At 35.6% G+C, this 24322-nt stretch overlaps 1 protein-coding gene across 6 annotated transcripts in view; it reads left to right on the top strand.

The window, feature by feature from the left end:
- Window positions 1-2358: 2358 nt before the first annotated feature.
- Window positions 2359-24322, top strand: part of LOC110466106 (coiled-coil and C2 domain-containing protein 2A-like) — a 45993-nt gene continuing 24029 nt past the window's right edge. For 2 of the 6 annotated variants that reach the window (XM_021522417.1, XM_021522416.1), the window contains exons 1-23: window positions 2359-2660; window positions 6031-6127; window positions 6460-6519; window positions 7549-7623; window positions 7766-8057; window positions 8981-9144; window positions 9630-9725; window positions 10066-10104; window positions 11478-11570; window positions 12940-12963; window positions 15749-15955; window positions 16889-16949; window positions 17234-17374; window positions 17696-17832; window positions 18372-18761; window positions 19525-19592; window positions 20270-20410; window positions 21198-21354; window positions 22147-22245; window positions 22642-22774; window positions 22899-22965; window positions 23386-23478; window positions 24068-24306. In XM_021522417.1, the coding sequence (XP_021378092.1) occupies window positions 2656-2660; window positions 6031-6127; window positions 6460-6519; window positions 7549-7623; window positions 7766-8057; window positions 8981-9144; window positions 9630-9725; window positions 10066-10104; window positions 11478-11570; window positions 12940-12963; window positions 15749-15955; window positions 16889-16949; window positions 17234-17374; window positions 17696-17832; window positions 18372-18761; window positions 19525-19592; window positions 20270-20410; window positions 21198-21354; window positions 22147-22245; window positions 22642-22774; window positions 22899-22965; window positions 23386-23478; window positions 24068-24306 (2878 nt within the window). In that variant the 5' untranslated portion in view covers window positions 2359-2655. The remainder of the gene's footprint in view (window positions 2661-6030; window positions 6128-6459; window positions 6520-7548; window positions 7624-7765; window positions 8058-8980; window positions 9145-9629; window positions 9726-10065; window positions 10105-11477; window positions 11571-12939; window positions 12964-15748; window positions 15956-16888; window positions 16950-17233; window positions 17375-17695; window positions 17833-18371; window positions 18762-19524; window positions 19593-20269; window positions 20411-21197; window positions 21355-22146; window positions 22246-22641; window positions 22775-22898; window positions 22966-23385; window positions 23479-24067; window positions 24307-24322) is intronic. The other 4 variants (XM_021522421.1, XM_021522419.1, XM_021522418.1 and 1 more) reach the window with 3 other exon arrangements.

The following is a 24322-nucleotide window of genomic DNA, read 5'->3' as shown; positions in this document are numbered from 1 at the left end:
AATACCCCAAAATAGGACTCTCGGGGTTATAACGGGCGTATACAAGTTATTTATAGACACACAACTAATCCTTAAGTGACGTATTCTGTCTCTGCACAGTTCTAAATAGACAAGTGGCTGATTAAAATCTCATTTGACAATAATCTGTGGACAAGTTAATACGGCGATATCGATATGAGGCTGCCGGTGATCGTGTACGTGCAACTCGACTAATTTATCATCAGGCAGATAGCACTACACCTTAATAACATGTTATTGTCAGACCAACCTTGATCTCATTTAAAGGTGGAAAACAAACACTTCATGCATCGATATATCTCTAACATGCATTGTCACAGGCATCAAGGACGTCTGCAACCCTAAAAATCGGTCAACGTTCTCCTGGAGCAAAAACTGGGGGGTGGTGATGATTTTCAAACAACAATTAAGATGTGTATTTTAAGGGGAACGGGTACCACATTTTTTCTCAAACAGATGTAATTTTTCTTTTACAAATAACGTTTCTTCGATGGTTCCGTCGCGGAGTCTTACTTATTTCAAACTGCTGCGATGTTTCCTTTCGTGAAAACAGGGAATAAAGCCGAGTTTTTGTCTAGTTTAATGATTCTAATGATCGCGCATACATGTACATGTATGTATACTGCAGGGGTTTCTGCCTTTATACGTCTCTGGTATGGGTGATGGCAAACAAAACCACTCTCCAGGCGCGTAACAACCTATGTAGCAAAAAAGCCCGGGCTTACACATCATTTTTGACAAAATAAAAAAAAATATAAACGCAACATAGACTATATGATATAACATATTAAAAAGCAATGACAGACGTTTTGTATCTGCTATAAAGACCGCCAACTTACTAAAATGCTTCGTTACAATCAAAGTCTCTAACAAATGTAGAACTGAGGGTAGCATATTCATTCGGCATGGTAATCGCGCCAGTGAAACTCTAGTCTTGCTAATTATCGGTGTACCCAAACACTAACTCTAGTTTTCCCCGTGAAATAAAGTGTTTCTAAGGTTTTTTTTTTACCGCTTTTATACATATAAAGGGAACAATATGGTTGGTAGCCTGGCTTCAATCATTTGACATGGTAACCGTGTCAGTGCAACTCTAGCTATGCAAATTATTGGTATACACATAGTACTCGCTAGCCCCCGCCCCCCGTGAAATAAACTGTTCCTATGATTTTTATCCCCTTTATTAATACAAAATACATATGGAATGGTCATAAACCATGGCTTTGTATTTTACACATTGACCAGTATATCGGTTCTTATGTACATAATGTTAAACTATTCCTAGTGCTAGCTTGTGATACTAGTCTCATATCCCTGCGCAACCGGAGTCACAGTCGCGAGGAGAAACGTCACACTCTTACAACAACTATCCCAAAATCCACATGATTTTAGATTTTTCTTTTCCGTGGAATAATGTTACCGAACTCCATAATAGAATTGGCGTAGATGAGTACCAATCCCTACGTACCCAAAAAGAAGCAAAATATTTGTAAAATAATAGGGGAAAACGATATTTTCTTGCTTTAAAATGGCCATTAAAACTGACACCAGAACAAGGGAGAACGCGTCTCATGTGTTCTAGAAAACAAAATTCTCCTGGGGGAGACCCCCCAGACCCCCACCAATGGGAGGGGGAAAACCCCCTCACATACCCTCCCCCCGCCTCGCGCTACGCGCTTCGGGGTGCTGCCTTCGGCAGCACACTTCATCATTGGGCTTACACATTGAAAACCCGTTTGTTACGCCCCTGCTCTCTAATTGATTTCTGTAGATGTTCTTATTTGTTTGAACCTAGAGATATAACCATGGCCAATATGCAAGTAAAGCTGAATTGAAATCATGTGCTACAAAAACAATGTCAGTTTTATAATTCTCACCAGAGACGCACATTACGTATTTTAAAAAATAAGTATGGTACATAGTTGAATATCAGCGATGTGCATATGCAGAACAAATAAACTTATAAGAAAATCAATGGCTCCAGAAGTAAGTCTTTTTTGAGACCCTATATCAAAATATATGGTATGGTCCTGAACCAGAGACGTATATACTAATGTTACTATGGCTTTATATGTCTCTGCCTGAACGTACTGAACAACTTCGAAAATTTGAAGATAAATGTCAAAAGAGGAGTAAGACGGAAAGTTTCATTCATATACAGTAGCTAAACCAACATCTTACCAAAATAGAAAAAGGAGTCAACATTTTTTTCACCAAAAACGAAAACAACTTATTAATTATGTAATTTTATTTCGTCATTCAATCTAACCATACTCGATTCGTACCTTGAGTTTTGAAGTTACCTCCCTTGTTAGACTCTTTCGTTGTGTAAGTTAGGAATGCAAGGCCAGCGCCATCGGAAAATTCAAGTTCTATCATGAAGAATAGATGTAAACATACCAGTTATATATGGTTTATGGAGAAAAGTGTGATAGTTGATTAGTGCACTGAATTATATTGAGATATTCTGATCGTAATATTTTGCAGAGAAGTATCCAGCATCAATCCTGAAGTCTAGAAAACTCCCAGGTACGAGGAGTTGCTACGCACGCTAGCGCTGCCAGTTTACAGATGAACATTGAGGAATCGTACTGATCCTTCTATTTAAAACAAGACCGGTCGTGCATACAATTTGAGATGTCGTAAGTTGGTGTTATGGATATGTCATTTTTTACCATATCAAAAGAAAGTGGATTTACAATGTTTAATAGATATTGTATCTTTAAATTCAATCAATCATTTAATACAAAATAACCTACGATGGGACAAACATATTACAGCCAATGCCAATAGACCCCTAGGTTTTCTAAAGCGCAACTTCAAAATAAACTCACCACATATAAAAGAACACGCATACAAAGCACCAGTCTGACCAAAACTTGAATAAATGCTCTTCCATTTGGGACCCACACAACACAAACCAAATTTAACAAATAGAAAAAACACAACGAAGAGCAGCATGCTACATAAACAACAGATACCACCACACCAGCTCGGTAACAGACATTTTCTACTTCTAAATGGTAATGCCCAACTTCAACAAGTTGAAGATAATGTCATGGGGGAGAAAGAGATTTAGGCGATTCCGAGAAAGTCAAAATAATTTTGGGAGTACAGTGACAGGAGAGCAGATTTAAAAGATTCAGTAGGAGGATATGATATCTGGTGGGATCTTATTCCACTCAGATATTGGTTGCTGCTGGTATTAGTCTAGTGTGTTTACTAATAACTACCTGATTGTTTACAAATTTGAACATCATACATAGGCTTGTGTCTCTGTGTCTGTCGGCAAGGGATCGCCATTTAAAATGGTTCAGCATATCAGAGACATGTTCTATGAGTATGGACGGTTTTGTTTAGTACGTAACGAGCAAACCTGCTTTATACCATTTCAATCTTATTGATGTTATATATCCTGGGTGTATGGGTCCCAAACAGGACAGGTATACTCTAGGGATGGATGGACTAATGATTTGTACGCTTGTGCCTTAACTGATGTTGAACCTATTTTTAAGTTTCGACGGAGGAAGCCAAGGGTGGAATTCGCTTTGTTGGTAATATTATTTATGTGGGAGTCCCATTTTAAGTTCGATTGAATTGTAACACCCAGGTATTTTTCTTGGTCTATCTGTTCTAGCTTATGCCCATGGAGGATGTAATTATGGATAATGGGGGTTTTCCCCTTAAGCTTGTTCACAGACAACACATTACACTTGCTGAGGTGGAAGACCATTTTCCATGCCTTTTCCCAGTGCGCCAGTTTGTCCAAGTCAAGAGTTTCAGCATCACTGTTAGACTTGACAACTAGATAAGCGATAGTGGCGTCTGCGATCAAGTGGATGGTAGCATTAAGGGCTACAGGGATGTCGTTAATGAAATAAAGAAATAAATTGTGTCGGAGGACCGATCCCTGGGGCACACCAGAATGGACGTTAAAGTCAGACATCTCCCCCTCCACAACTACAGATTGCTTTCTGCCAAGAAGGAAATTCTCAATCAAGTTTACTACCTTTCCTTTTACACCGTAGTACTTTAGTTTGTGGATGAGTAGGGAATGGCTGACTTTGCCGAAAGCCTTGGCGAAGTCCATAATGAGAATATCAGTTTGGCTTCCTTCGTCAAAGCATTTAGATATGTCATCGATCAATTTGATCAACCGACTTTCGCATGATCGAAAGCCATGTTGGAACAGATACACGATGTTGTCTGTATCAGCATGCGTCATGATGTTAGAAATGACGATGTGCTCCATTGCTTTACTGCAAATGTATGTCAGTGAAATCGGTCTATAATTTTCTGGATTAAGTTTCTGTCCTTTTTAATAAATGGGGGGATATATTTGCCAATTTCCAATCAATGGGGACTAGACCTGTAGCCAAGGACTTGCTAAAAACTAGTGATAGAATGGGGGCTACTTCGGTAGCAAGTTCTTTCAGTACCTTTGGTTTTATGTCATCGGGTCCTGCAGCCTTATGCAAACTTAAACCTTTGAGAAGTTTTAATATACCATTTTCATGAATCTCAATATCAGGCATGGTTGGAAATTGATGGTCAAGAGGCATGTTACATCTGAAAGTAAACTGGCGATCATTGAGAGTTTTGGGTAGACTAAATACAGATTGAAACTGCGTTGAGCACTTGCGCTTTGTCAACAGGCTTATGTATTTATTTTCCCTCTTGCTTTAGTGGGGAAATGCCGCAGTGATCGGATCGTTTGGCTTTATGTTAGACCAGAATAGTTTGTTATTAGGATTTGGACTATTGGGATTTATTATATCTTCAATATGATCCCAGTAAGACATGATCCACAAACTACAATTGCCAACACTACAATTACAGCATTTTCACACAAGAATAATCCTTTTTTACAAAATTGTACACCAAATCGTAGCAATAAACCCAACATCTATACTCACACTCATAGACCCTCGAACCAGACATGCACACCCTTACGCATACAAACACATATCTGCTACAAAGGACACCTACAAATATTCATTCTTTCCACACACAATAGCACAATAGAATATCTTACCCATAGCAGCAGTACAATCCACAACACTTAAGGACTTTAAGAAGGCACACATTCCCTATGCAGCCCTTGAAGCCCTCATCACACGCTAAAACACATGCAAGCATTTTACATTTTATCTATACCCTCCATATTGATGGAGCCCCTACAACCTAAAGAAGAAGAACCAAAGAACAACACTTCTAGAATTTACAATTAGCACCACACATTACACAGACGGCTATAACAAAAACGAAATCACGATAAATGATAATCATGTAATGCCACACTTCCTGCCAAATGGATGTTCTTGGTCATCATTGATGGAGGGCATTGATATTATGTAACTGAAGGACACGTACCATATAATTTTTGACAGGTTTTGATGATGTTCATATATTGGTGATTTTCATGAAATCTTGTCATGTGTACTGATGAAGCCAAACTTGAATTCTTTCAGGTACAGTGGTACTGTAGTCTAAGAATATGTGCACATGCATGCATACTGCATTCAGTTTGTCTTTGATTTCATTTTCAAAGTCCACAGACAGAGTTGGACAAACGCTACTATAGCTGGATCTATATTTTCATAGTAAATAAATACAAATTTTCACCACAGCCGTGACATAAAAATCTACTTGCCCTGATCATGAGCATCAGACTAGTGGAAGAGTACACCACTGGGCATGGCATTGGTGACCAAATAGTAATAGACATTTCTGAATCTGGTATTTAAATGGTAGCCATTTGAAACAGATCTGCATGGTCTATCATTCACTGATAGATCAGTTGGTTTGAAAGTTGAAGAGTAATAACCATCATTTTGAGTTTATGCTCTGATTTGTAAACATTTTAAGGCCTATTTTTTCCAGCCCTTATAAAAATGTAACTTGCTAATCAATTAAAACTTTATTCAAAATTCAAATTTAGGATGAATCATTTTTGGAGCATTTTGTTTATAAATATGAATTTTAAACAGCATCATCTTGGTTTCTTTTAAGGGATCCAAAACCTAAGAGAAAGAAGAGGAAGCAGAAGCAGCGCTTGCTTCCAGAAGAGGCTGGGGATGACGCTGATGGAATATCAAATCCTATTTTGGTAAGTTACTCATCAAAGTCAGGTGAATATATGTGATTGCTAAATCATGTAGCTCCAGATCCCAGTTTATTAGTTAGCTTAATTATGATTCAAAGTAAAAATAATTTACTATTATATTGAAATATCTACATTCAAAAGTTGTTCAAACTAGATTTTACAGTACTGTCTGTAACAGGACACTTTTGTACCATTATTGAATTTGCAGCTGAATACTTCCATGAAAAGAGTGAAAATAATGTGAAAGTTACCTGGCCTTGTAGCTGCAAAGTAACATTTAACAAATATAAATTTTATTTGTGCTAGTAAATAACTTTAAGAAATCATTTAATCAGACTGGGGAGGAGTCTGATACTGGCCTGGTGTACAGTGGAGGAGAAACATCAGGAGGGGAGGTAAGTTATCAAACCCTTTTACTGTAAGATATATACTAGATGTTGACCACACCTAGTTACTTAGGATTGACACATACATGTACAATTATCAGGATAAATTTGGATTTTGACTAATTTAGAATCCAAAATATTTGTTATGATTTTTGTTATAATGTAAAGAATAACTTGATTATAATGAAATTCATTATTTATTATTCTAATGATAAACTGTATATTTAATTTTTGTGCAATCCGATGGGCTTGTATTGTGATATTATTACCTAGTCAAACATTACCTGTTGATTTCTATGCAAATGCATCAGTTGTTTATATACATTTAGTGCCTAAATCATTTTGAGGCTGTAATATATAAATAAATAAAGGCACCCATTTTGTAATATTTTCAATCTGTAACTATTTATGTAGTACAAGAACAGTTAGAAACTGTAACTGGTACAAAAGAGCAGGGATCAAACTGAACAGTAGACCCAAAGACATCATTTCCTTATAGACCAAGTTTGTCATGAAACTATTTCATATGATGTAAAAGACTCACTGACATGTATAGTACAGAGCGAAAAAACTGGTTTTTCTTCCTTTATAATTATCCGTATTTTCTACATTTTATATTATAAAGCTCTATGTAAGTATAATTTTCTTAGCCAAGGACCAGTCTCTGAACATTTTAGTAGGTCGATAAGAAATCAACATTACATAGACCCGTGGTCTATGGCGTACATTCTGAGACTACAAGAGAACGTTTAATGTAATATCACATTTCAGTTTAACATCATTGTTCTCGGTATGCCATCATGTGATTTAACATGAACTGATGTGAACTTCTCTTAATATCATAATCCAATGCAAGTCACCAAGTGATTTGTCTAGTTATGAAATATGTTTAAAATCATTCCCTCTATATAACATTAGGGTTGTAGGTGTATAAAAAAAAATGTGGGGAAGCTAGAAACACACATATTTGATTGTTTGGTCTATTCAGGTTCTTCAAAAACTATGATTTTGACATGTCAATCATTTTATGTCTTGTAGACTGCTGAAGATATTGAAGAGGCAGAAAATCTTGCTCAAGATTTGAAAACAAAGCATGCTCAAAAGCAGCGAGAGGTATGTCCTACACAGAGTTAATAGAAAACCATCTAGTCATATTGTACAGTGACTAATATTTATATCATATTCATAGATATTTGTTTACCTTTGTTTACTCTTTCTGTTAAAAGTATTTTTTCTGGTATCTATGGTATTTCAGCTATCAGAGGTGGTATCGCCCAAAGATGACCTGGCAAAGGAACTACGCAGCGGTAAGAAGAAAAGTAAAGAGAAAGTGGAGGAAACGATCCGACAGGAGCAGGAGGAGAGTGCAGGGGAGGAAACTACCACCTTACAGACCGCTACAGAGGTGGCCGACGATGGTACCCTACCCATGCCTGAGGGGGAGGAGACAGGGGACGGAATACCAACCCTCGGGGACGGAGAGGAGGAAGACGAAGAGAGCAAAGTCAAAAAACTCAAAAAGAAGAAAAAGACTGAAGAGTCTGAAAGTAAGTATAATTGATAACGCATTAAAAAAGTTTAATAAGGATAAATATATTGTTAGCAGGTTAGCATCAATTCTTATCATCTTCAATATCCAAGGGTAAGAAATGTTCTTGATAACCATGCACATACCTTCTCTGCACCCTTCGACTTTCTCCTGGCAGAACAGAACTGAAGGCTTATGGTTAGCTGTTTGATAGGTTCCAGACATCCTGACATCACAGACCTAGGTTGTAGGACCTTACTTTGAAGGTTATCAGACTTGCTCTGAGGTCAAAGTCAGTCAGTCATACTGTTTTGTTGCCTTGCGATTAACTTTTATCTTTAATCAAACATTTTCTCTGAAATCACAGGTATATAGATTTTTGGTACAGTTTCTGGATTAGTCACCTTTATATCATCCATAAAGTGGCAAATACAGTAGGTTTGATTCTGTCTCGAGAAAACTCTTGATTAGAGTGATGATGTTGAGTGGAACTTTTTGTTTTCAAATATGCAATTATAGATAGGACTATGATAAAGGACATTCAAATCTCTCCTAACAAAATCCAGAATAATTTTAAAAAATTCTGTATGGGTGAATTTTCAAATACTTTATAAATCAAACATTATTTGTACATACAACTGGGGGGTGGAGACCCAATGCCCCTGCAAGGAAGTCAGTTCCATAGTGGCGGTAGGGATCCTGGGGTGGATACCTTAATGGTTTTCAACAGTGCTCATCAGGGAAAGCAGAGCAAATGAAAATAGAAATGATGAGCAACAACACCACTGAATCCGGTACAAAATGTAATGTTTGATTTACATCCTACGTATTATTTGTAAATGTATATTAAATCAAAACCTTTGTCTTCTCTGAATGAACATGTGGTCCCAATTGTAGGATGATTTCATGTACATTGTGTGTTTATGTTTCCTTGTTTGTCAGTTACTCCATTGACCCAGGAGGAGGATAAGGAGGAGGATGAAGACAAGAAGAAGGAAGAAGAAAAGAAGGAGGAACCTGCCCCTCCCAAACCAGAGGAGGACACCAAAATTTCAAAAGGAAAGACCCTCAAGGATCGTCTTAAGAACAGGCTACAAAAAGCTAAGGTACACCTGTAAACTACACATGAGTAACCTTATTTAACTTAATATTTACACTAGGCACAAATCTATTTGGGACAATTGAAATGTTTGCAGAACCTTCCATACTTAATAAAAATGGTGTAGCAATTTGTAAACAGATATATTTTTTCTCAATTAAGTTGAAGGAATTGAATGCTTTGACCAGAACAAGATTAGAGAGCATTATTACTGTAACATAATCTGGGTGTGTTGTTTTCTTGTTCATTACTTACAGGTGACAATGAATTGAATCCTACAAAGCACATTATTTGAAAAACAAGTTAAGATAAATTGGGTATTGGTATTAGTATAATCAGTAGTATGTTATTTTCTTAAGTAAAAATCTTGGAACATTGATTATTAAATAAAAGACTAAATGAGCAAGACAAAGTTTCTAATTTGAATAAGAAATGCCCAAGGAAAGTATCTAGTTACATTTTGAAATATTATTTACGCAACTTTTCAAACAGGAATCTGCTGTGTCGGAGGTCAAGGAACAAGAGAGAGAGGAACGACGAGAGAAACGACTCAAGCGGGACCAGCAGGTCACACGATTTGATACCGAGGTATGTTACCACACGATTTGATACCGAGGTATATTACCATACATGGCTACGTTACATTAGTAATAGTGTACACATATACTTGGTGTCTTAATAGCTATCTTCTGAAATCGATGTCATAGTGATTTTCCTGTTGGTGTCATGTTCATCCCATTAGTCCAATGACCCTGCCACAGATATTTCAGTTTCTTTTACAATTCAGATTTTTAAATTAAATTTGAAAATATTATCTTTCTTATCTTTAAATTCATGAAATTTAAGTGTTGTTATACCTGTTTAATAATGTTTTATCTGGCAAATAAAGGAATGATGCAAATACAATATCTGTTCCTCCGTGAAATAGATATCTCATCTCCGACGAACTATAAGTCTGTTTCGTGAGGTAATAATGAGAGTTCTAATGTTAAACAAACAATGGACTGGTACATTTACAAACTATGAAAAGGACAAAAGAAATTGAAATGTAGATATTTTTTTTTATAAATAGACCTAGACAGGACACTAATTCTACTTTAAACATGTTTTGTCATGCCTTGAATTGTATAATGTTATTAAGTCAGAAATATAATGTGTCTTGTACAGCGTATTTGAGGCCTGAATATATTTCATAGGCAGTGTCCTTTTTACAGCACAAAAATGTACCAGTCTATTTTACTGTTAAAATTTGTTTTAACAATACTTAGATAAAGATGGAAACAATGTATTTCCAAGCAAGATTATATTAGTAAATCAAATACCGGTTCACTTTCCAGGATAGTGCTGTGAGAAAAAACAACCTATAATTTAATTTTACACTTTAGTATTCAACCGTCTTAACTTCTATGTCAAGGTTATTTTATTACAGATACAAAAGTAAAGTGATGTTTTGCACTGTGTTTCAAAACTCTACTGTCAGAAAATGCTAAAATGTGATAAGTACAAAAGCATGAAATAGTAAAAATATGAAAAGCACAACCACAAAAAATGAAAGAACAATTAAAATAGCTTTACACCATATAATTTATAATTTAAGAAGTATTTCATGAAGTTTATTGTAGCTGTTAGAAGTATTTTTATTCTAACAATTTACAAACTGTAATTTATGTTAAACCCTGGTTTGAGTGTTCACCTTCTCCTTTGGATGCCTACGTGTTATCAGGCTGTTTGTGTTGATATTTATATGAAGTTGTGTGTTTTTGTTCCCTCTATTAAATTGTTTTAATGGATATTGTTCTTGGAAATGTTTTTTTATTTCTTTGATGAAAATCACATTTTCTGATGATGACAATGCTGTAGTGTGATAAGTTCAGTGTAAATATAATATCCGTTTCTGATTTTGAAGTCAGACTCTATTTACAACCAAACTTTCTATAGATATTTTGATTTATTATCAACATATGACCTTTATTACGTGCTTGATTCTGAGATGTGTTTTATTTGTTTATTTACATATGTACAGAATTCATTTTAAAGATCCAGTGTAAACAAACTAATGAAAGATTTATTAAATTTTTACTAATTTGGTGTAAAACACTGCACAAGGGTTTCTAGAAATACATATGGAAAGGGGGAAGGGAACAGCAGGGATACATGTTTGTCAGACATCAATGTCACACCATTTTCTTCCTGTGGCCCACTTTACAGTATTCCCTGCATCCCACATATTCATATCTAGAATAGACTAAATAATAAAGTGAAATTTTAGAATCTCTGAGTCTGATGTGACTTTTTTTTTTTTTACTTTCTTAAATGATTTTCTTCATTTAAATCTCTTAGTACGATGAAGGTGAGATGGAGAGACTTGAAGAAAGGTCGAAGCTAGTGAGGATGCGACTGAAAAAGCTGAGTCAACAGCCAACATCTGATAGGGTATGTACAAAGTCAACAAGAACTTTAATATCCAGGTCTGGGCCTTCAACGCTTTTGTTACATTTATGAGTCAATAATGACATTTTAAAAATATAGTTTTCAAATGTTTCTGAATTTATATGCAAAAATTACCATTGTTTCTTGTTTTCAGACAGCTTATGTTTAAACTTAACAATACATATTTCATTGCTAATTTCATTATCTTTGAAAATATGTTTTATGAAAAATGTGTGTGAATTTTTCATTAAGTTAGCACTGAACAATGTACATGATTAACATTAGACACTCTAAACATAAATATTCAATGTCCAGATATCTAGTATCTCTATTTTATTAATGATATTTCAAATTTAATTACTTGGACAGTGTATTGAAAATGTCCATCTGATAGCAAGAAGCACAAAAAATATTGAAAAATTTTGAGAAAATTCCTGAAAAAGAAAAACAGTTTAGATAATTTGTGTTAATGACTCATAGTAAGAAGGTTTTGAATATTCAGACCCTTTTTCTGGTACTATTTTAAGTATAATCATGGATCTAGTTTAGTTTCAAGCTATAATCCTGCTAAATGTTAACCTTTATATATATATATATATTATCAATTAGTCATTCATCCAGATGTTAGTCTCACTATATATTTGTATGTTACTGCTTTCTTATTAAGTTATAATCACACATAGACTGAAACCTGTATAATCTAACACCCTTGTGGAAACAACATATTGGTCAGATTAACCTGTCTAATCTGACACCTTTAGGGTCACAACATATTGGTCAGATGTCTAACCTGACAACCTAAGCCTTTTGGGCTAACATATTTAGTCCTAGTAACCTGTCTTATTCAACACTGTGGGACAAAATACTTTGTTAAGATTAGGCAGGATTTCAAAAGACTAGTTATATTTGGTAGTTTTCATAAGAAAAGAGATAAGGGTAGGAGTTTGGGGATAAGTAATTACACAGTAACATTCAAACATCTACAATTTTGATTTTGATTTCAGAAGATATATACAGCTATATTTTGGGTAATCTATAGTATAAGTCACAGACATGAAGGACAATTCTAGGTGGGGTATTTTTAATTTGAAAATTGTTCATATTCATCTTATAGTAAATGATGCTTTAGGTAATTTCTACAAAACCTTATTCCAAAATGAAAAAAAGTTGGAAGTTTCGATACCAAAAGGGTCTTTTAAATGTTTGTATTGTGATAACAACTGTATTTTATGATTTAAATCAAAAACCGACATTTTATTTAGTTTGCATGACTTTATAGAATAAGAGTTTTAGAATATGTTGGTATTAGAGTATTTCCCTTTAGACTAATTCCTCTTATTTATATATCCTTCCACCCTGACTCCTATTTTAGATGAAACAAATGCTGGAATCCAAGGTAATCTCCCAGTGTTAACATTCACACTGACGTTTGTGGTTTAGTAACATTGCTGTCTGTTTGTTTGTTGTTTACATCCAGTGCTGTTTGCTGAAGTGCACCACCTGAGTTATTGCTTGTTACACTGCTTTGATAGAATTTTGTTTGAATTTCAGATTAAAAACAATGTAAAGCAAAAATATGATATATCACAATATGTTTCATATATCTTATTTAAATGTTTATTTTTAAAACAACATCATTTGTTCTTTGATCTTAAATAAATGAAAATTATTATGAATAAAACTGAAAAACAATGTAAACTTGAATGTTTGCAAGATTTAAAATTTTATTGAGAAATCTATATAAATTTGTGTTAACATTGTGTGATATTGTTAGTACACTTGAACTCAATTTTCACTGTTGTTTCCCTTTTTACCACTACCTCAGAACAGAGTTGTCTCCCTTTTCCCATTAGACCTCTGTATTTAGAGCTACTGTATCACCATCTATATATGCAACCATATTTTAGCTCTCCTTTTGTATCTTTGACCCAAAGGTTCCCCCCTTATCTCTCTATTCTCAAGTGGTCTGTTTCCTTCCATGTGTGTCACCTTGTACACATAATTATCTCCCCTTAGATTTGCCTCACTGAGCACAACTGATCTGTCTCCTTCCATGTGTGTCCCCTTGTACACATGATTATCTCCCCTAAATTTGCCTCACTGAACACAGCTGATCGGTCTCCTTCCATGTGTGTTCCCTTGTACACATGATTATCTCCCCTAGATTTGCCTCACTGAGCACAGCTGATCTGTCTCCTTCGTTGTGTGTCCCCTTGTACACATGATTATCTCCAGTAGATTTGCCTCACTGAGCACAGCTGATCTGTCTCCTTTCATGTGTGTCCCCTTGTACACATGATTATCTCCCCTAGATTTGCCTCACTGAGCACAGCTGATCTGTCTCCTTCCATGTGTGTCCCCTTGTACACATGATTATCTCCCCTTGGATTTGCCTCACTGAACACAGCTGATCTGTCTCTTTAAAGTTGTGTTCCTCTACACGACTGATGTCTTTCCCCAGAGTTGTCCGCCCTAGCACACTAGATGTCTGAGTTGTCTGCCCTAGTACACTAGATATCTGAGTTGTCTGCCCTAGTACACTAGATATATGAGTTGTCTGCCCTAGTACACTAGATATCTGAGTTGTCTGCCCTAGTACACTAAATATCTGAGTTGTCTGCCCTAGTACACTAGATATATGAGTTGTCTGCCCTAGTACACTAAATATCTGAGTTGTCTGCCCTAGTACACTAGATATATGAGTTGTCTGCCCTAGTACACTAGATATCCGTGTGAGTCGTTCCTTCACACTTGGTTTGTCTCTTCTTTGTATGGTGCAGAGTGATATTATATTAAATGAAAGTATGAAAAAGAAACGGAACCAAAATGTTAAACAATTTTTCTGCACAGCTTTATTTGGACATCCTATCTGATGCTTTATCAGTGCTGGTATTCTTGAATTTACTTCACTTATTCCACATAGGACATCATTAATTATGATCTCCAGTCTGTTGGTGTGTGCAATTTGTTCACTTCATACAATATGCAGGTGACTTTAATTGGAATATGTTTTTGTTCTTTTCTATGAGTAGATTACAAAACTAGTAATCACTAAAATATGTTAATAGTGACATGAAGTGAAATGTTGCATGTAAAAAGACAATTGACTTGACAATATCTGTTCATTTATTATTATTATTATACCTTCTGTTAAAATCTCGTAATCTGATTGGTTGAGAAAGATGTGAACATTTTCAATGTTACTTGCTCGTTTTACAAAGATAAAGAAGACAGGGTGTTATTCCAAAAAATATCACATGCGCCAAACATATGCATGCACGGTTCGTCCCAGTGCCAGGGTGTTATTCCAAAAATTGTTACATGCGCCGAATGTATGCGTCCCTGGTTCATCCCAGTGAAAACTTTTCTGAAACGTTTGTCGACCTTTAAAAATGGTGAAGTGGTGAAACACCTAAACATGACACTCGGTATAATAAAAAAAAAATCAGATTCATGAGAGGGCAATATTACATATTTTCACCCCTCGGAAAGCATTGTTGACCTCGGCTTCGCCTCGGTCAACAATGCTTCCTTGGGGTGAAAATATGCAATATTGCCCTCTCATGATTACAATAATATTTTCATGGTGAAATTGATCTACTCTACAGATTGATATGTGTTAATTGTACATAAAAGTAATTCAATCAATCGAAAAATCATCTACATTTATATGGTTCATTTACCCAAAACATACAGGATCAGGCTCAGAAATGACAATTTTCACTTCTAATGTTGCCCCCTCGAACAGTATGTATTCATACTTATACAATTGTAAAAACTCAACATGAATACCAAACACTGCAAGTTTTAAATTACATAATATGAGATTTGAAAACTATATATATTTCATTATGCAAATGTTTTAATTATTGTATAATCTTATTCAGCAAAAAAAATGAAATACTAATTAATCATCAAATTGCACAGGTGAATTGTAAAGGTAATTTTATTAATCATCAAATTGCACAGGTGGATTGTAAAGGTTATTTTATTAATCATCAAATTGCACAGGTGGATTGTAAAGGTCATTTTATTAATCATCAAATTGCACAGGTGGATTGTAAAGGTAATTTTATTAATCATCAATCAAATTAAATGGCTGAATATCTTGCATACCAATATTTAGTCAGTCAAAAATATCAATGTAGCCTTATTGTAATTCGTTTATTTTTGTTGTCTAGGGGATCTTCATTCCTACAACTGAAGAGGCTTTTGACTTTTTCACCCGTAACTTTGATCCTGAGCCAGACGAAGAAAAGAAAGATGAAGCTGAGGAGAAAGCTGATACAGAGAAGGATGAAAAGGAAGATAAAGATGAAGAGGAGGCAGGTCCTAGTACTGAACCCAAGGAGGGAGAGGAAGGGGAAGAAGGAGAGGAAGGGGAGGAGGTAGGAAAATCAATCATACTTATAACTTACATTTGGCCTTGGTGTAAAGTGTTCAGCCAAGCAAGGCAGGCTGTGGGCTCTGTCCCCTGATCTCTGCTTGAAGCTTTAAACCGGTGTTGGTAAACACTGGTCAGCTTGTTGTCATAGTGTGACCGGTAGAGTGTCATGTGACAGTGTCCAGGTTATGACATTTCAGGGAGATTCCACTTTAATGTGACCTTGAGTGGTCCAGTCATTGTGGTGGGCAATATCTCCATATATAAGGACCTTGTTCTTGCATGGAAGCAAAACCTCTACTGAAACAGACGAATAATGAAACATTCATCAATGTTCACCATTTTTGTAAATGTCTGAAATGTGTTTTTTTTTATTCCTGTTTCAATTCAGTAAATCACACTGCTTACACCCTAGCATTGCAAATTCTTGCTGATAACAAAGTTGTAATTGTACCCCCCTAGCAAGGATTCCTCCTGAACATCACACTCTAGAATGAGGTAGGACTGCAGCAGACTAATTTTCTAGGTCTCCGGGCGTGCATTGTTAACGTGCTTCCTGTGCTGTCCTGTCACGTTCATCCCAATTTAGTCTCATCATTCTAGCTACTTCATATTTCTTCACAGATTTTACAAACTTCAAGTATGTGAATACCTCAAGTAAATTGATAATGAGGAGTTTCAAGGTCAAGACCAAGGTCGCTGTTACCATTTATAGAAATTTCAGATTTTCTTCATTGCAATATATAGTACATGGTATATAATTGAAAACAAAACATAAATGTACAAGGTGAACTATAGGAAGTGGTTTTGTTACTCTGTTGACTGAGGAGAAATGTTAATGCTTAGTCCGTGCTCACCACTTCAGCTGGTACTGGAATGGTCATAGATGTCTTTAAGCCAGAGTATGATACATATTTTTTTGTATTTTTCTTTTCAGGGTGATGCTGCCAAAAAAAAGAAAAAAGATAAAGCAAAAAAGGACAAAGAAACAGATGAAGGTTTGAAACTTTTGTTTGTTTTGGTGAGATTGAGTATATAGTTCATTTCAGTAAAAAGGACAGTTAACCTAGCCTGAGGGGTACAGTGTAGGTCCTTCTATTAAAATGGCACACTAGAAAAGTGGAGCAAACTTTGACTGAATTTGGTCTGGAGCGTTGTTTGGCCAATGGAACTTGTATCAACATTGGGTGGTAATTACTGAATTTAAAAAAATGAAAGATGAAGTCCTTTGTATAAACATCCTTTAAAAAAATTGGAAACATTGTTCTGCTTTGTTTTCTAGAGAAGACACCTCTACTTGACGATGTAATGGATGATGATGATGGATTCCGTCCTGTCGTGGTCAGAGGACCAGAGTTTCCTGACCCGATAGAGTTGCAGAAGAAAGAAGCAGAGATCTATTTTGTACCATCTGTTACAACAGGTAACATATAACATATATAACAGAAATCTACGTTGTACAGCATTTATATACAGGAAACTATCCTTTTCCTTATTATTACATCCCCAGGGAAAAGCCAGCACACCGGAAACAGTCAATGAGGTTCATGTCAATGAGAACTGAACCTTTCTTAAATATATGCATATCTATATTATAATCCTTTTCTATGAAATTTAAACCCACAGTTATATCACAGATAAAACACAGTAAATTGATCTGTAATGCACACCTATCTTTACAAAATAGTTTCTGTAAAGTTGCCAACTATTATTTACCCATGTTTGATATATTTCCATGTGATAGTTCCCTCAGAGCAGAAGGTATCTGAGGAGCAGCAACCCCGTTTCCTGGAGGACGAGGGTTTCTATGTTGGGACACGACCAGATCCTTCGGGCTGGAATGTCAATAAGATGGAGCATAGACTCCTCAAGGAACAAGATGTAAGTTATATACTGATCTTCTGCGAGGGAGATATGAAAATGTGTTTCCATGGGGGCAAACGTTTTTGCTGAGATGAGGTCAGAAGGGAACATGAGTTCTTCAGAGGGAACACATATATATTCCAGATTTCCCTCACACAAGAAATATTTTGTTACTTTGTTATCTTGAAGTTTTATTTGAATGGAGATATATAAGTGATTCTTGTCTCCTTACAAGTCTTGTTATCTGTCTTATGTATGACAACAAAGTAGCGGTGTTCAGTCACAGCTGTTCCTGTTTGGGAGAAGGGAGGGGAAGACAAGGACGGAGATTTATATCTGTGGGACACACTACATACAGGATCAATTTCATACCAGCTCAATATTGAAACTTCAAATCAATTTGATGTACATTTTCAAACAGGAAACAGGAAAATGAGTCCACTAGTGAGGACAAATGGTTTTGGTGTGGGATTTGAATCTTATTTGTTAAATTATCAACTTACTTTTTGTTTCCATATGATTTGTATAAGGCTATTATTTTACTATAATACCTACAGGGCCGGCGTTGGTTTGGTGAGGATGGACGTATGTTGGCCCTGCCTGACCCCCTCAGACTAACACCCTCACGACCTCCCGTCCCAGACGAGAAGGAACCCTACTTGGAGACTGTGTTTAAAGGGGCCATCATGCGAGAGTTTGACAGCAAATATATTGATGGATCAATGGACAACAGTGGATTCTATCAACTGGATGTTGATATCAATTCGATTGTAATGTCCCATCACCACCTATACAGCCGGGAACACGTCCTAGCCGCACGGCTCCAGGAACTCTACAGTATATTTCTAAGCAGGCAGATAAAAAACATGACTGAATATCTCACCGAGAAGCTAAAGGCTCTGAAAAGCTCAGCACTTCATCTGAAAGACCACATGCTTGCCCACAAAGTAAGGACTGATACTTGGTACTTGTTTCTGTGAGAACAATAAAAAGAAGGGAATAAAACTAGACAGCTACCTCCTCAGGACATTATGGGTATAAATATGATAAGCGTATTTAATATGCACTATGCTATTGGGCACATATATATGTACTGTAATTAAACATAACAGATGGAATGTCACCGAATTAGAATACTAGACTTTGCTTGGAAAATTTTTGCTTTTGGTGGAGCATCCTACTAGTGAACCAGAGGTTGATCTGAAGCAGTGACATTGAAAATGATTATGTCTGTTTTATGTACTTATATTATTTAAGGGCTCTAGGCTTCATCTGATGTATTTATACATCTTGTATGGTGTAATGAATTAGTACATCACTTCTTTCCTTGAGCAATGTACTTCAGAAAACATTATTTTTGATAGTAAGTGTTGTGCCTGAATAAACATAGCAGATATAGCACTTAATGCACTTCAATAAAAATACCATTAGAAAAAGTATGGTACTGTATGTCCAAGATCTTATCTTAGGCTAGCACAGGTTGTGGGCATTATTTAGGGGTAACATGATATTCCCCGGTGTATATCTCATTCCATATTTTCTTTATTATATGAACATGTACCTGATGTTTTTTATATGTTGTTGGGTAGATTGCTATCTGCATGTATCATTTGTGCTGCCTGGAAACAGGAGTGTATTGTTCTGGAAGTTCGACTAATTTAATATGACTACTGTTCTAGAGGAAAAATATGTTGTCTTTTTCCATCACAGTCAGAACACGGGTTTGCTGATCGTTCAAACTATGAGAGACGATTACGGGATTACAAGTTAGAAACAAGGTTTGTACGTTAATTTTACATAAGTTCTCTATACTTTAGTGTCAGTTTTTTTCATTTGACAGGTACAAATATTTGGACACAGAGTAACGTCTTTTTGAAAGTCATATCTTTTTTACTTGCATTTTCTTACTTTGGTTAAAGTTAATCTATGCTTTTGCAATAATGGGAAATATTTTATATAACAAAAATTGAATATTACTTTTATTTGTTTTCTTTTTTTTGCAAGAAATTAAAAGTTGAAGTGTTCAAAGCGAATTTTAGAAAAATAAAGCTGAAAATAGATGGAAGTAAAGGTCCTTTCCAAGGAAAATGAACACTGTAGGATTATTGACAAAGATGGGGATGTCTTTGTTGCTTGTGTATGACAGTAAATATGCATTGTTTATGTAGTCAAAGTCAGTGATGAACATTTTGTGCATTGGAATTTTGTACTTTGAATAATTTTTACTTCATATATGTTGTACAGTAAAACACATTTATAATGAATATTTTTTGTTATTCTCCTCGGAATTAAACAAAACAAATCTATTTTTTTATCTTCAATGTTCTTTCCATTGCATTTTTAAACTTTCTTCGGGATGGAGCTATCTCTGTACCAGATGATACAAGATACACTTCATCAAATTATTTTAAATTTGCAATAATGCTGTATTAATTGTTCTGCTGGCTTGATATAGGAGAGCTCGTGAATTGAGAGACAAAGAGGAACAAACAGACAGACAGATACTCAAAGGCATCATTCATACCTGGAAGGAAATCCGGGCACAGAGGGATACACAAAAATACAGCAACACCTCCGTCAAACTACAGATCAAGAAGTAAGTTATTACATATAGTTATGACGTACTGACATGTCATGACAACAGGCTCCAGTCTCACAAACAGTTAGCTTAGGTTTTCACTCTGTTTTCTCAAACCTAATTCTTTGCAGTTTTCATGCTATTCAGATTTCGCTCTGTATACCATGTTCAACAGGGGGAAAAATCATGCAATTTTATTTTAATTTGTTTAAAAATTAAATTGCTTTCATTATTCAAGAAACTGATATTACTGTCCTCAATCTTCAGTTTTCACTTCACTTTGAAATTCTAATTTATCTGAAGTTGAGCAAGGCTGCAATTGACAAACAACTGATGTGTCCTATAGCAACTTGTTTATTGAATAGGGGGTGACGAAATACTAAAATGTCTTTTTGGGGCAATATATATACTAAGAAGATTGAAATGTGTGCATGCATCATTAAATGTGTTTCGTTCAATGAAATGACCCTCTTTTCATCTGCCACCTTGCCATTTGCCAACAAACTTCAGTCCCTTTTTCCTCATTTTTCTTAGCAATTACTTTGTAATCTCTCGAATGTATCTCTAGACTTATCAATGCCAAAATTTTACTTGACAAACAGTTCAAATGAAACCGATTACTCATACAAAGGACCAAAAAGCCATTATCATGTTTTTGTCTTAAGTTACATGTTGTAAGGCCTTGCAGGTTTCAGAGCCTTGACAATTGTTGGCAGTATACAAGGTTAATTATTACTATATTCGGGCGGATAATTATATATATATAATTGGTGACATTGGTTGACATGTTAGTTGTCTGTGACAGGGAGGAGGTGGATAAGAACCGTGACATGATGATATGGCGACAGGAGATGGAGGAGGAGGTGGATGAGGTACGTGAGGCTCACGCCGAGGACTACCAGATCAAGATGAAAGAATACCAGGAGCGGAAGAAGGATAAGGACCAACAAATCAAAGCCAAGGTACATAACCTTTCATTCTCAACCATGACTGTTTTACCACTCCCTGTCAACCATGACTGTTTTACAACTCCCTGTAAACCATGACTGTTTTACCACTCCCTGTCAACCATGACTGTTTCACCACTCCCTGTCAACCATGACTGTTTCACCACTCCCTGTCAACCATGACTGTTTTACCACTCCCTGTAAACCATGACTGTTTCACCACTCCCTGTCAACCATGACTGTTTTACAACTCCCTGTAAACCATGACTGTTTTACCACTCCCTGTCAACCATGACTGTTTCACCACTCCCTGTCAACCATGACTGTTTCACCACTCCCTGTCAACCATGACTGTTTCGCCACTCCCTGTCAACCATGACTGTTTTACCACTCCCTGTAAACCATGACTGTTTTACAACTCCCTGTAAACCATGACTGTTTCACCACTCCCTGTCAACCATGACTGTTTCACCACTCCCTGTCAACCATGACTGTTTTACCACTCCCTGTAAACCATGACTGTTTTACCACTCCCTGTAAACCATGACTGTTTCACCACTCCCTGTCTGACGAAGATGACAGAATATGCATCGCACATTATCCTTCCAGTGAAATTTGACAAATTAATCTTGAACAAGTTTGGTATATTGTGCATTTAATACATGACAAATGATTCCAGAATATTGCATCAGAAAAATCTTTCATGCTTATCAGAATTTAATTTAATTGATCAAAATTGTTTGAAATAAAAACAAGAAGACAAAAATAAACAATAAAGTTACATACACTCAAACTTTTGAACACCAGGCCGAAGCAGCGAAGCGACAGAAGAAGCGAGGAAGTAAAGCGTCCAAAGCTTCTAGAGGATCTCGAGCCTCTAAGCTCAGTGGAGAGGACCAGTCACCGGTGAGCCATTCAAGATGCTTTGGCTCATTAATGTCAAAAACTATCCAAGTCCAAGGTTCATAAGTGTGAATAAGTAGGGTTTTATCAGCATTATGTACACTGTAACATAATTGGGCTAAATTAAATATAATATATTCAAATGTAAGTTAAAATAGAAAAAATTCCGAGACATTGTATTTTGAGATATGTTATCCTTTCAAACAACTTGAAATGAAAATTGAAGAAAGTCCATAATAAAACAAGAAATTTATGAAATATAGGATTTTTTTTGTCAGCTTGTAAGGTTTCTGTATGTGTTAAAAGTTCTATCAATCAGTAAAATTCAGATTAAAATGAATTATGACAATTGTATTTATTTCTGAGATTTTATACAATAATTTTCATTTATACTATCAGGAGGAGAGACAAAAAGACATTGATATTATAAATGAAGAGGACTTGCCAGAACCCGAACTGCCAGACGAATTTGATGAAACAGCCACACGAGAAAGAATAAAAATAAAAGTGATGGAAATCCGTCGGCGGCCAGGTCAGTCAGATAAAATATGTATTGTAATTTTCTAAACTTATTTTTATCTGATCATTGAAACTGCTTTTATATATCTATACAGTGCGTGAATAAGTATTTTGTTTGGATCTTTCTTATAATATAGGTGAACCCAAGCTCCAGCCAGAGTTAACGAATACCAATACAATAATACCAACAGCTCAGTGTCCGAGGTAAGTCAGTGTCATATACACGCTTATTAATCAGTGTCACATGCATGCTTGTTAATCAGTGTCCCACATATATGCCTTTATTAATTAAGTTATGTGCCTTAATTAAAGGCAAACCGTCTGTACATTACAGTGTAGATTTTTCCCCAAAGAATTATGTGTCACAGAATGCTTTGTAGAAGAACATCCTGTTCAGTCACTATACTGCCAAACTTTTGGTCCCTCAACTTTGATATATGTATCAGTGTTTTTTTATATATTAACTTTAAGATAACATTTTCTGTATTTGACCGCAGAAGTAACAAATTAGCCTATTGAAACATTTTCAGTGGAATCTCATTTAATATACATGCCAAAATTAAAGTCATGTTAAAATAAATGATGCCTATAGTAGTATTAATAACTGTTTTCTGAATATCACAGGGGTGAGCAGCAACGACGAGAAGCATTATCTGGGTGTAAAATATTTATCAAGGTGCTATTCAACAACAAAGAGGTCTCACGAACATTACCAAAGTAAGGTTTAAACGATTTTGTATATGTAAGACAAAGATACTCCACAGTACTTCATTTCTGGTAGTCAACTGTAATGTGAACACCTTAGTATATGTATATATGAATATAAATTGTCTCATACTTGTGATGTTCTATTCTATGTACAAATAGTCTCATGTTTAGTGTTCCACACTGGAAAGGTAAGAGTATCTTTTATCTTATTTTACGCAGGAGATTTTTATTTTTGTTGTTGATGAAAGATATCTCTTAAAACTTTTTCTTAAGCTATAATTCACTTAGGAACAATTATATTTGAATAACATTGAATTTGATGCAAACAGTCAAGACTTTCACCAAGAACTGACCCAAGATCAGCAATTTTTATATCAGTGTAAAGCCCTGTTTAGAGGTCTGATTAAAGATGCTTTCAATGCTGGGAGTACTGCCCACACCTACTTGCATACTGATGTCCTAACACTGTCAAAACTAACGCCATCCTAGCTGACTGCCACATCTATCAAGATATACACAGATAGATAGGAATTCTATTATAAAAATATAAACTAAATGAATTTAAATAATTTTACTTTCCTTTTTTCTTTCCTTTCAGACCACTATCTCAAGAATTTAAAGTAACATTTGCTCAAATATTCAACATAAAAATTGTCCAGTGGCCAGAGAGTATAAAGTTCCAGATTTTTGAGACAATTGGTTACAATACGGAGATACTGGCTGAACTCTACGCCAGTATACCAGAGGTCTCCATCACCTCACAGGGTGTCCAGCTGGAGAATCTGGACTTCAGTTGTGACCACAGAGTTAACCACAGTAACGAAGGAGTGGGCAGTGGTCAGTATCTTATGCT

This window comes from Mizuhopecten yessoensis, unplaced genomic scaffold (genome assembly GCF_002113885.1).
Source record: "Mizuhopecten yessoensis strain PY_sf001 unplaced genomic scaffold, ASM211388v2 scaffold11117, whole genome shotgun sequence".
Taxonomy (NCBI): domain Eukaryota; kingdom Metazoa; phylum Mollusca; class Bivalvia; order Pectinida; family Pectinidae; genus Mizuhopecten; species Mizuhopecten yessoensis.
Note: the sequence above shows the minus strand (reverse complement) of the source record. Positions and strands in the feature narration are given on the sequence as shown.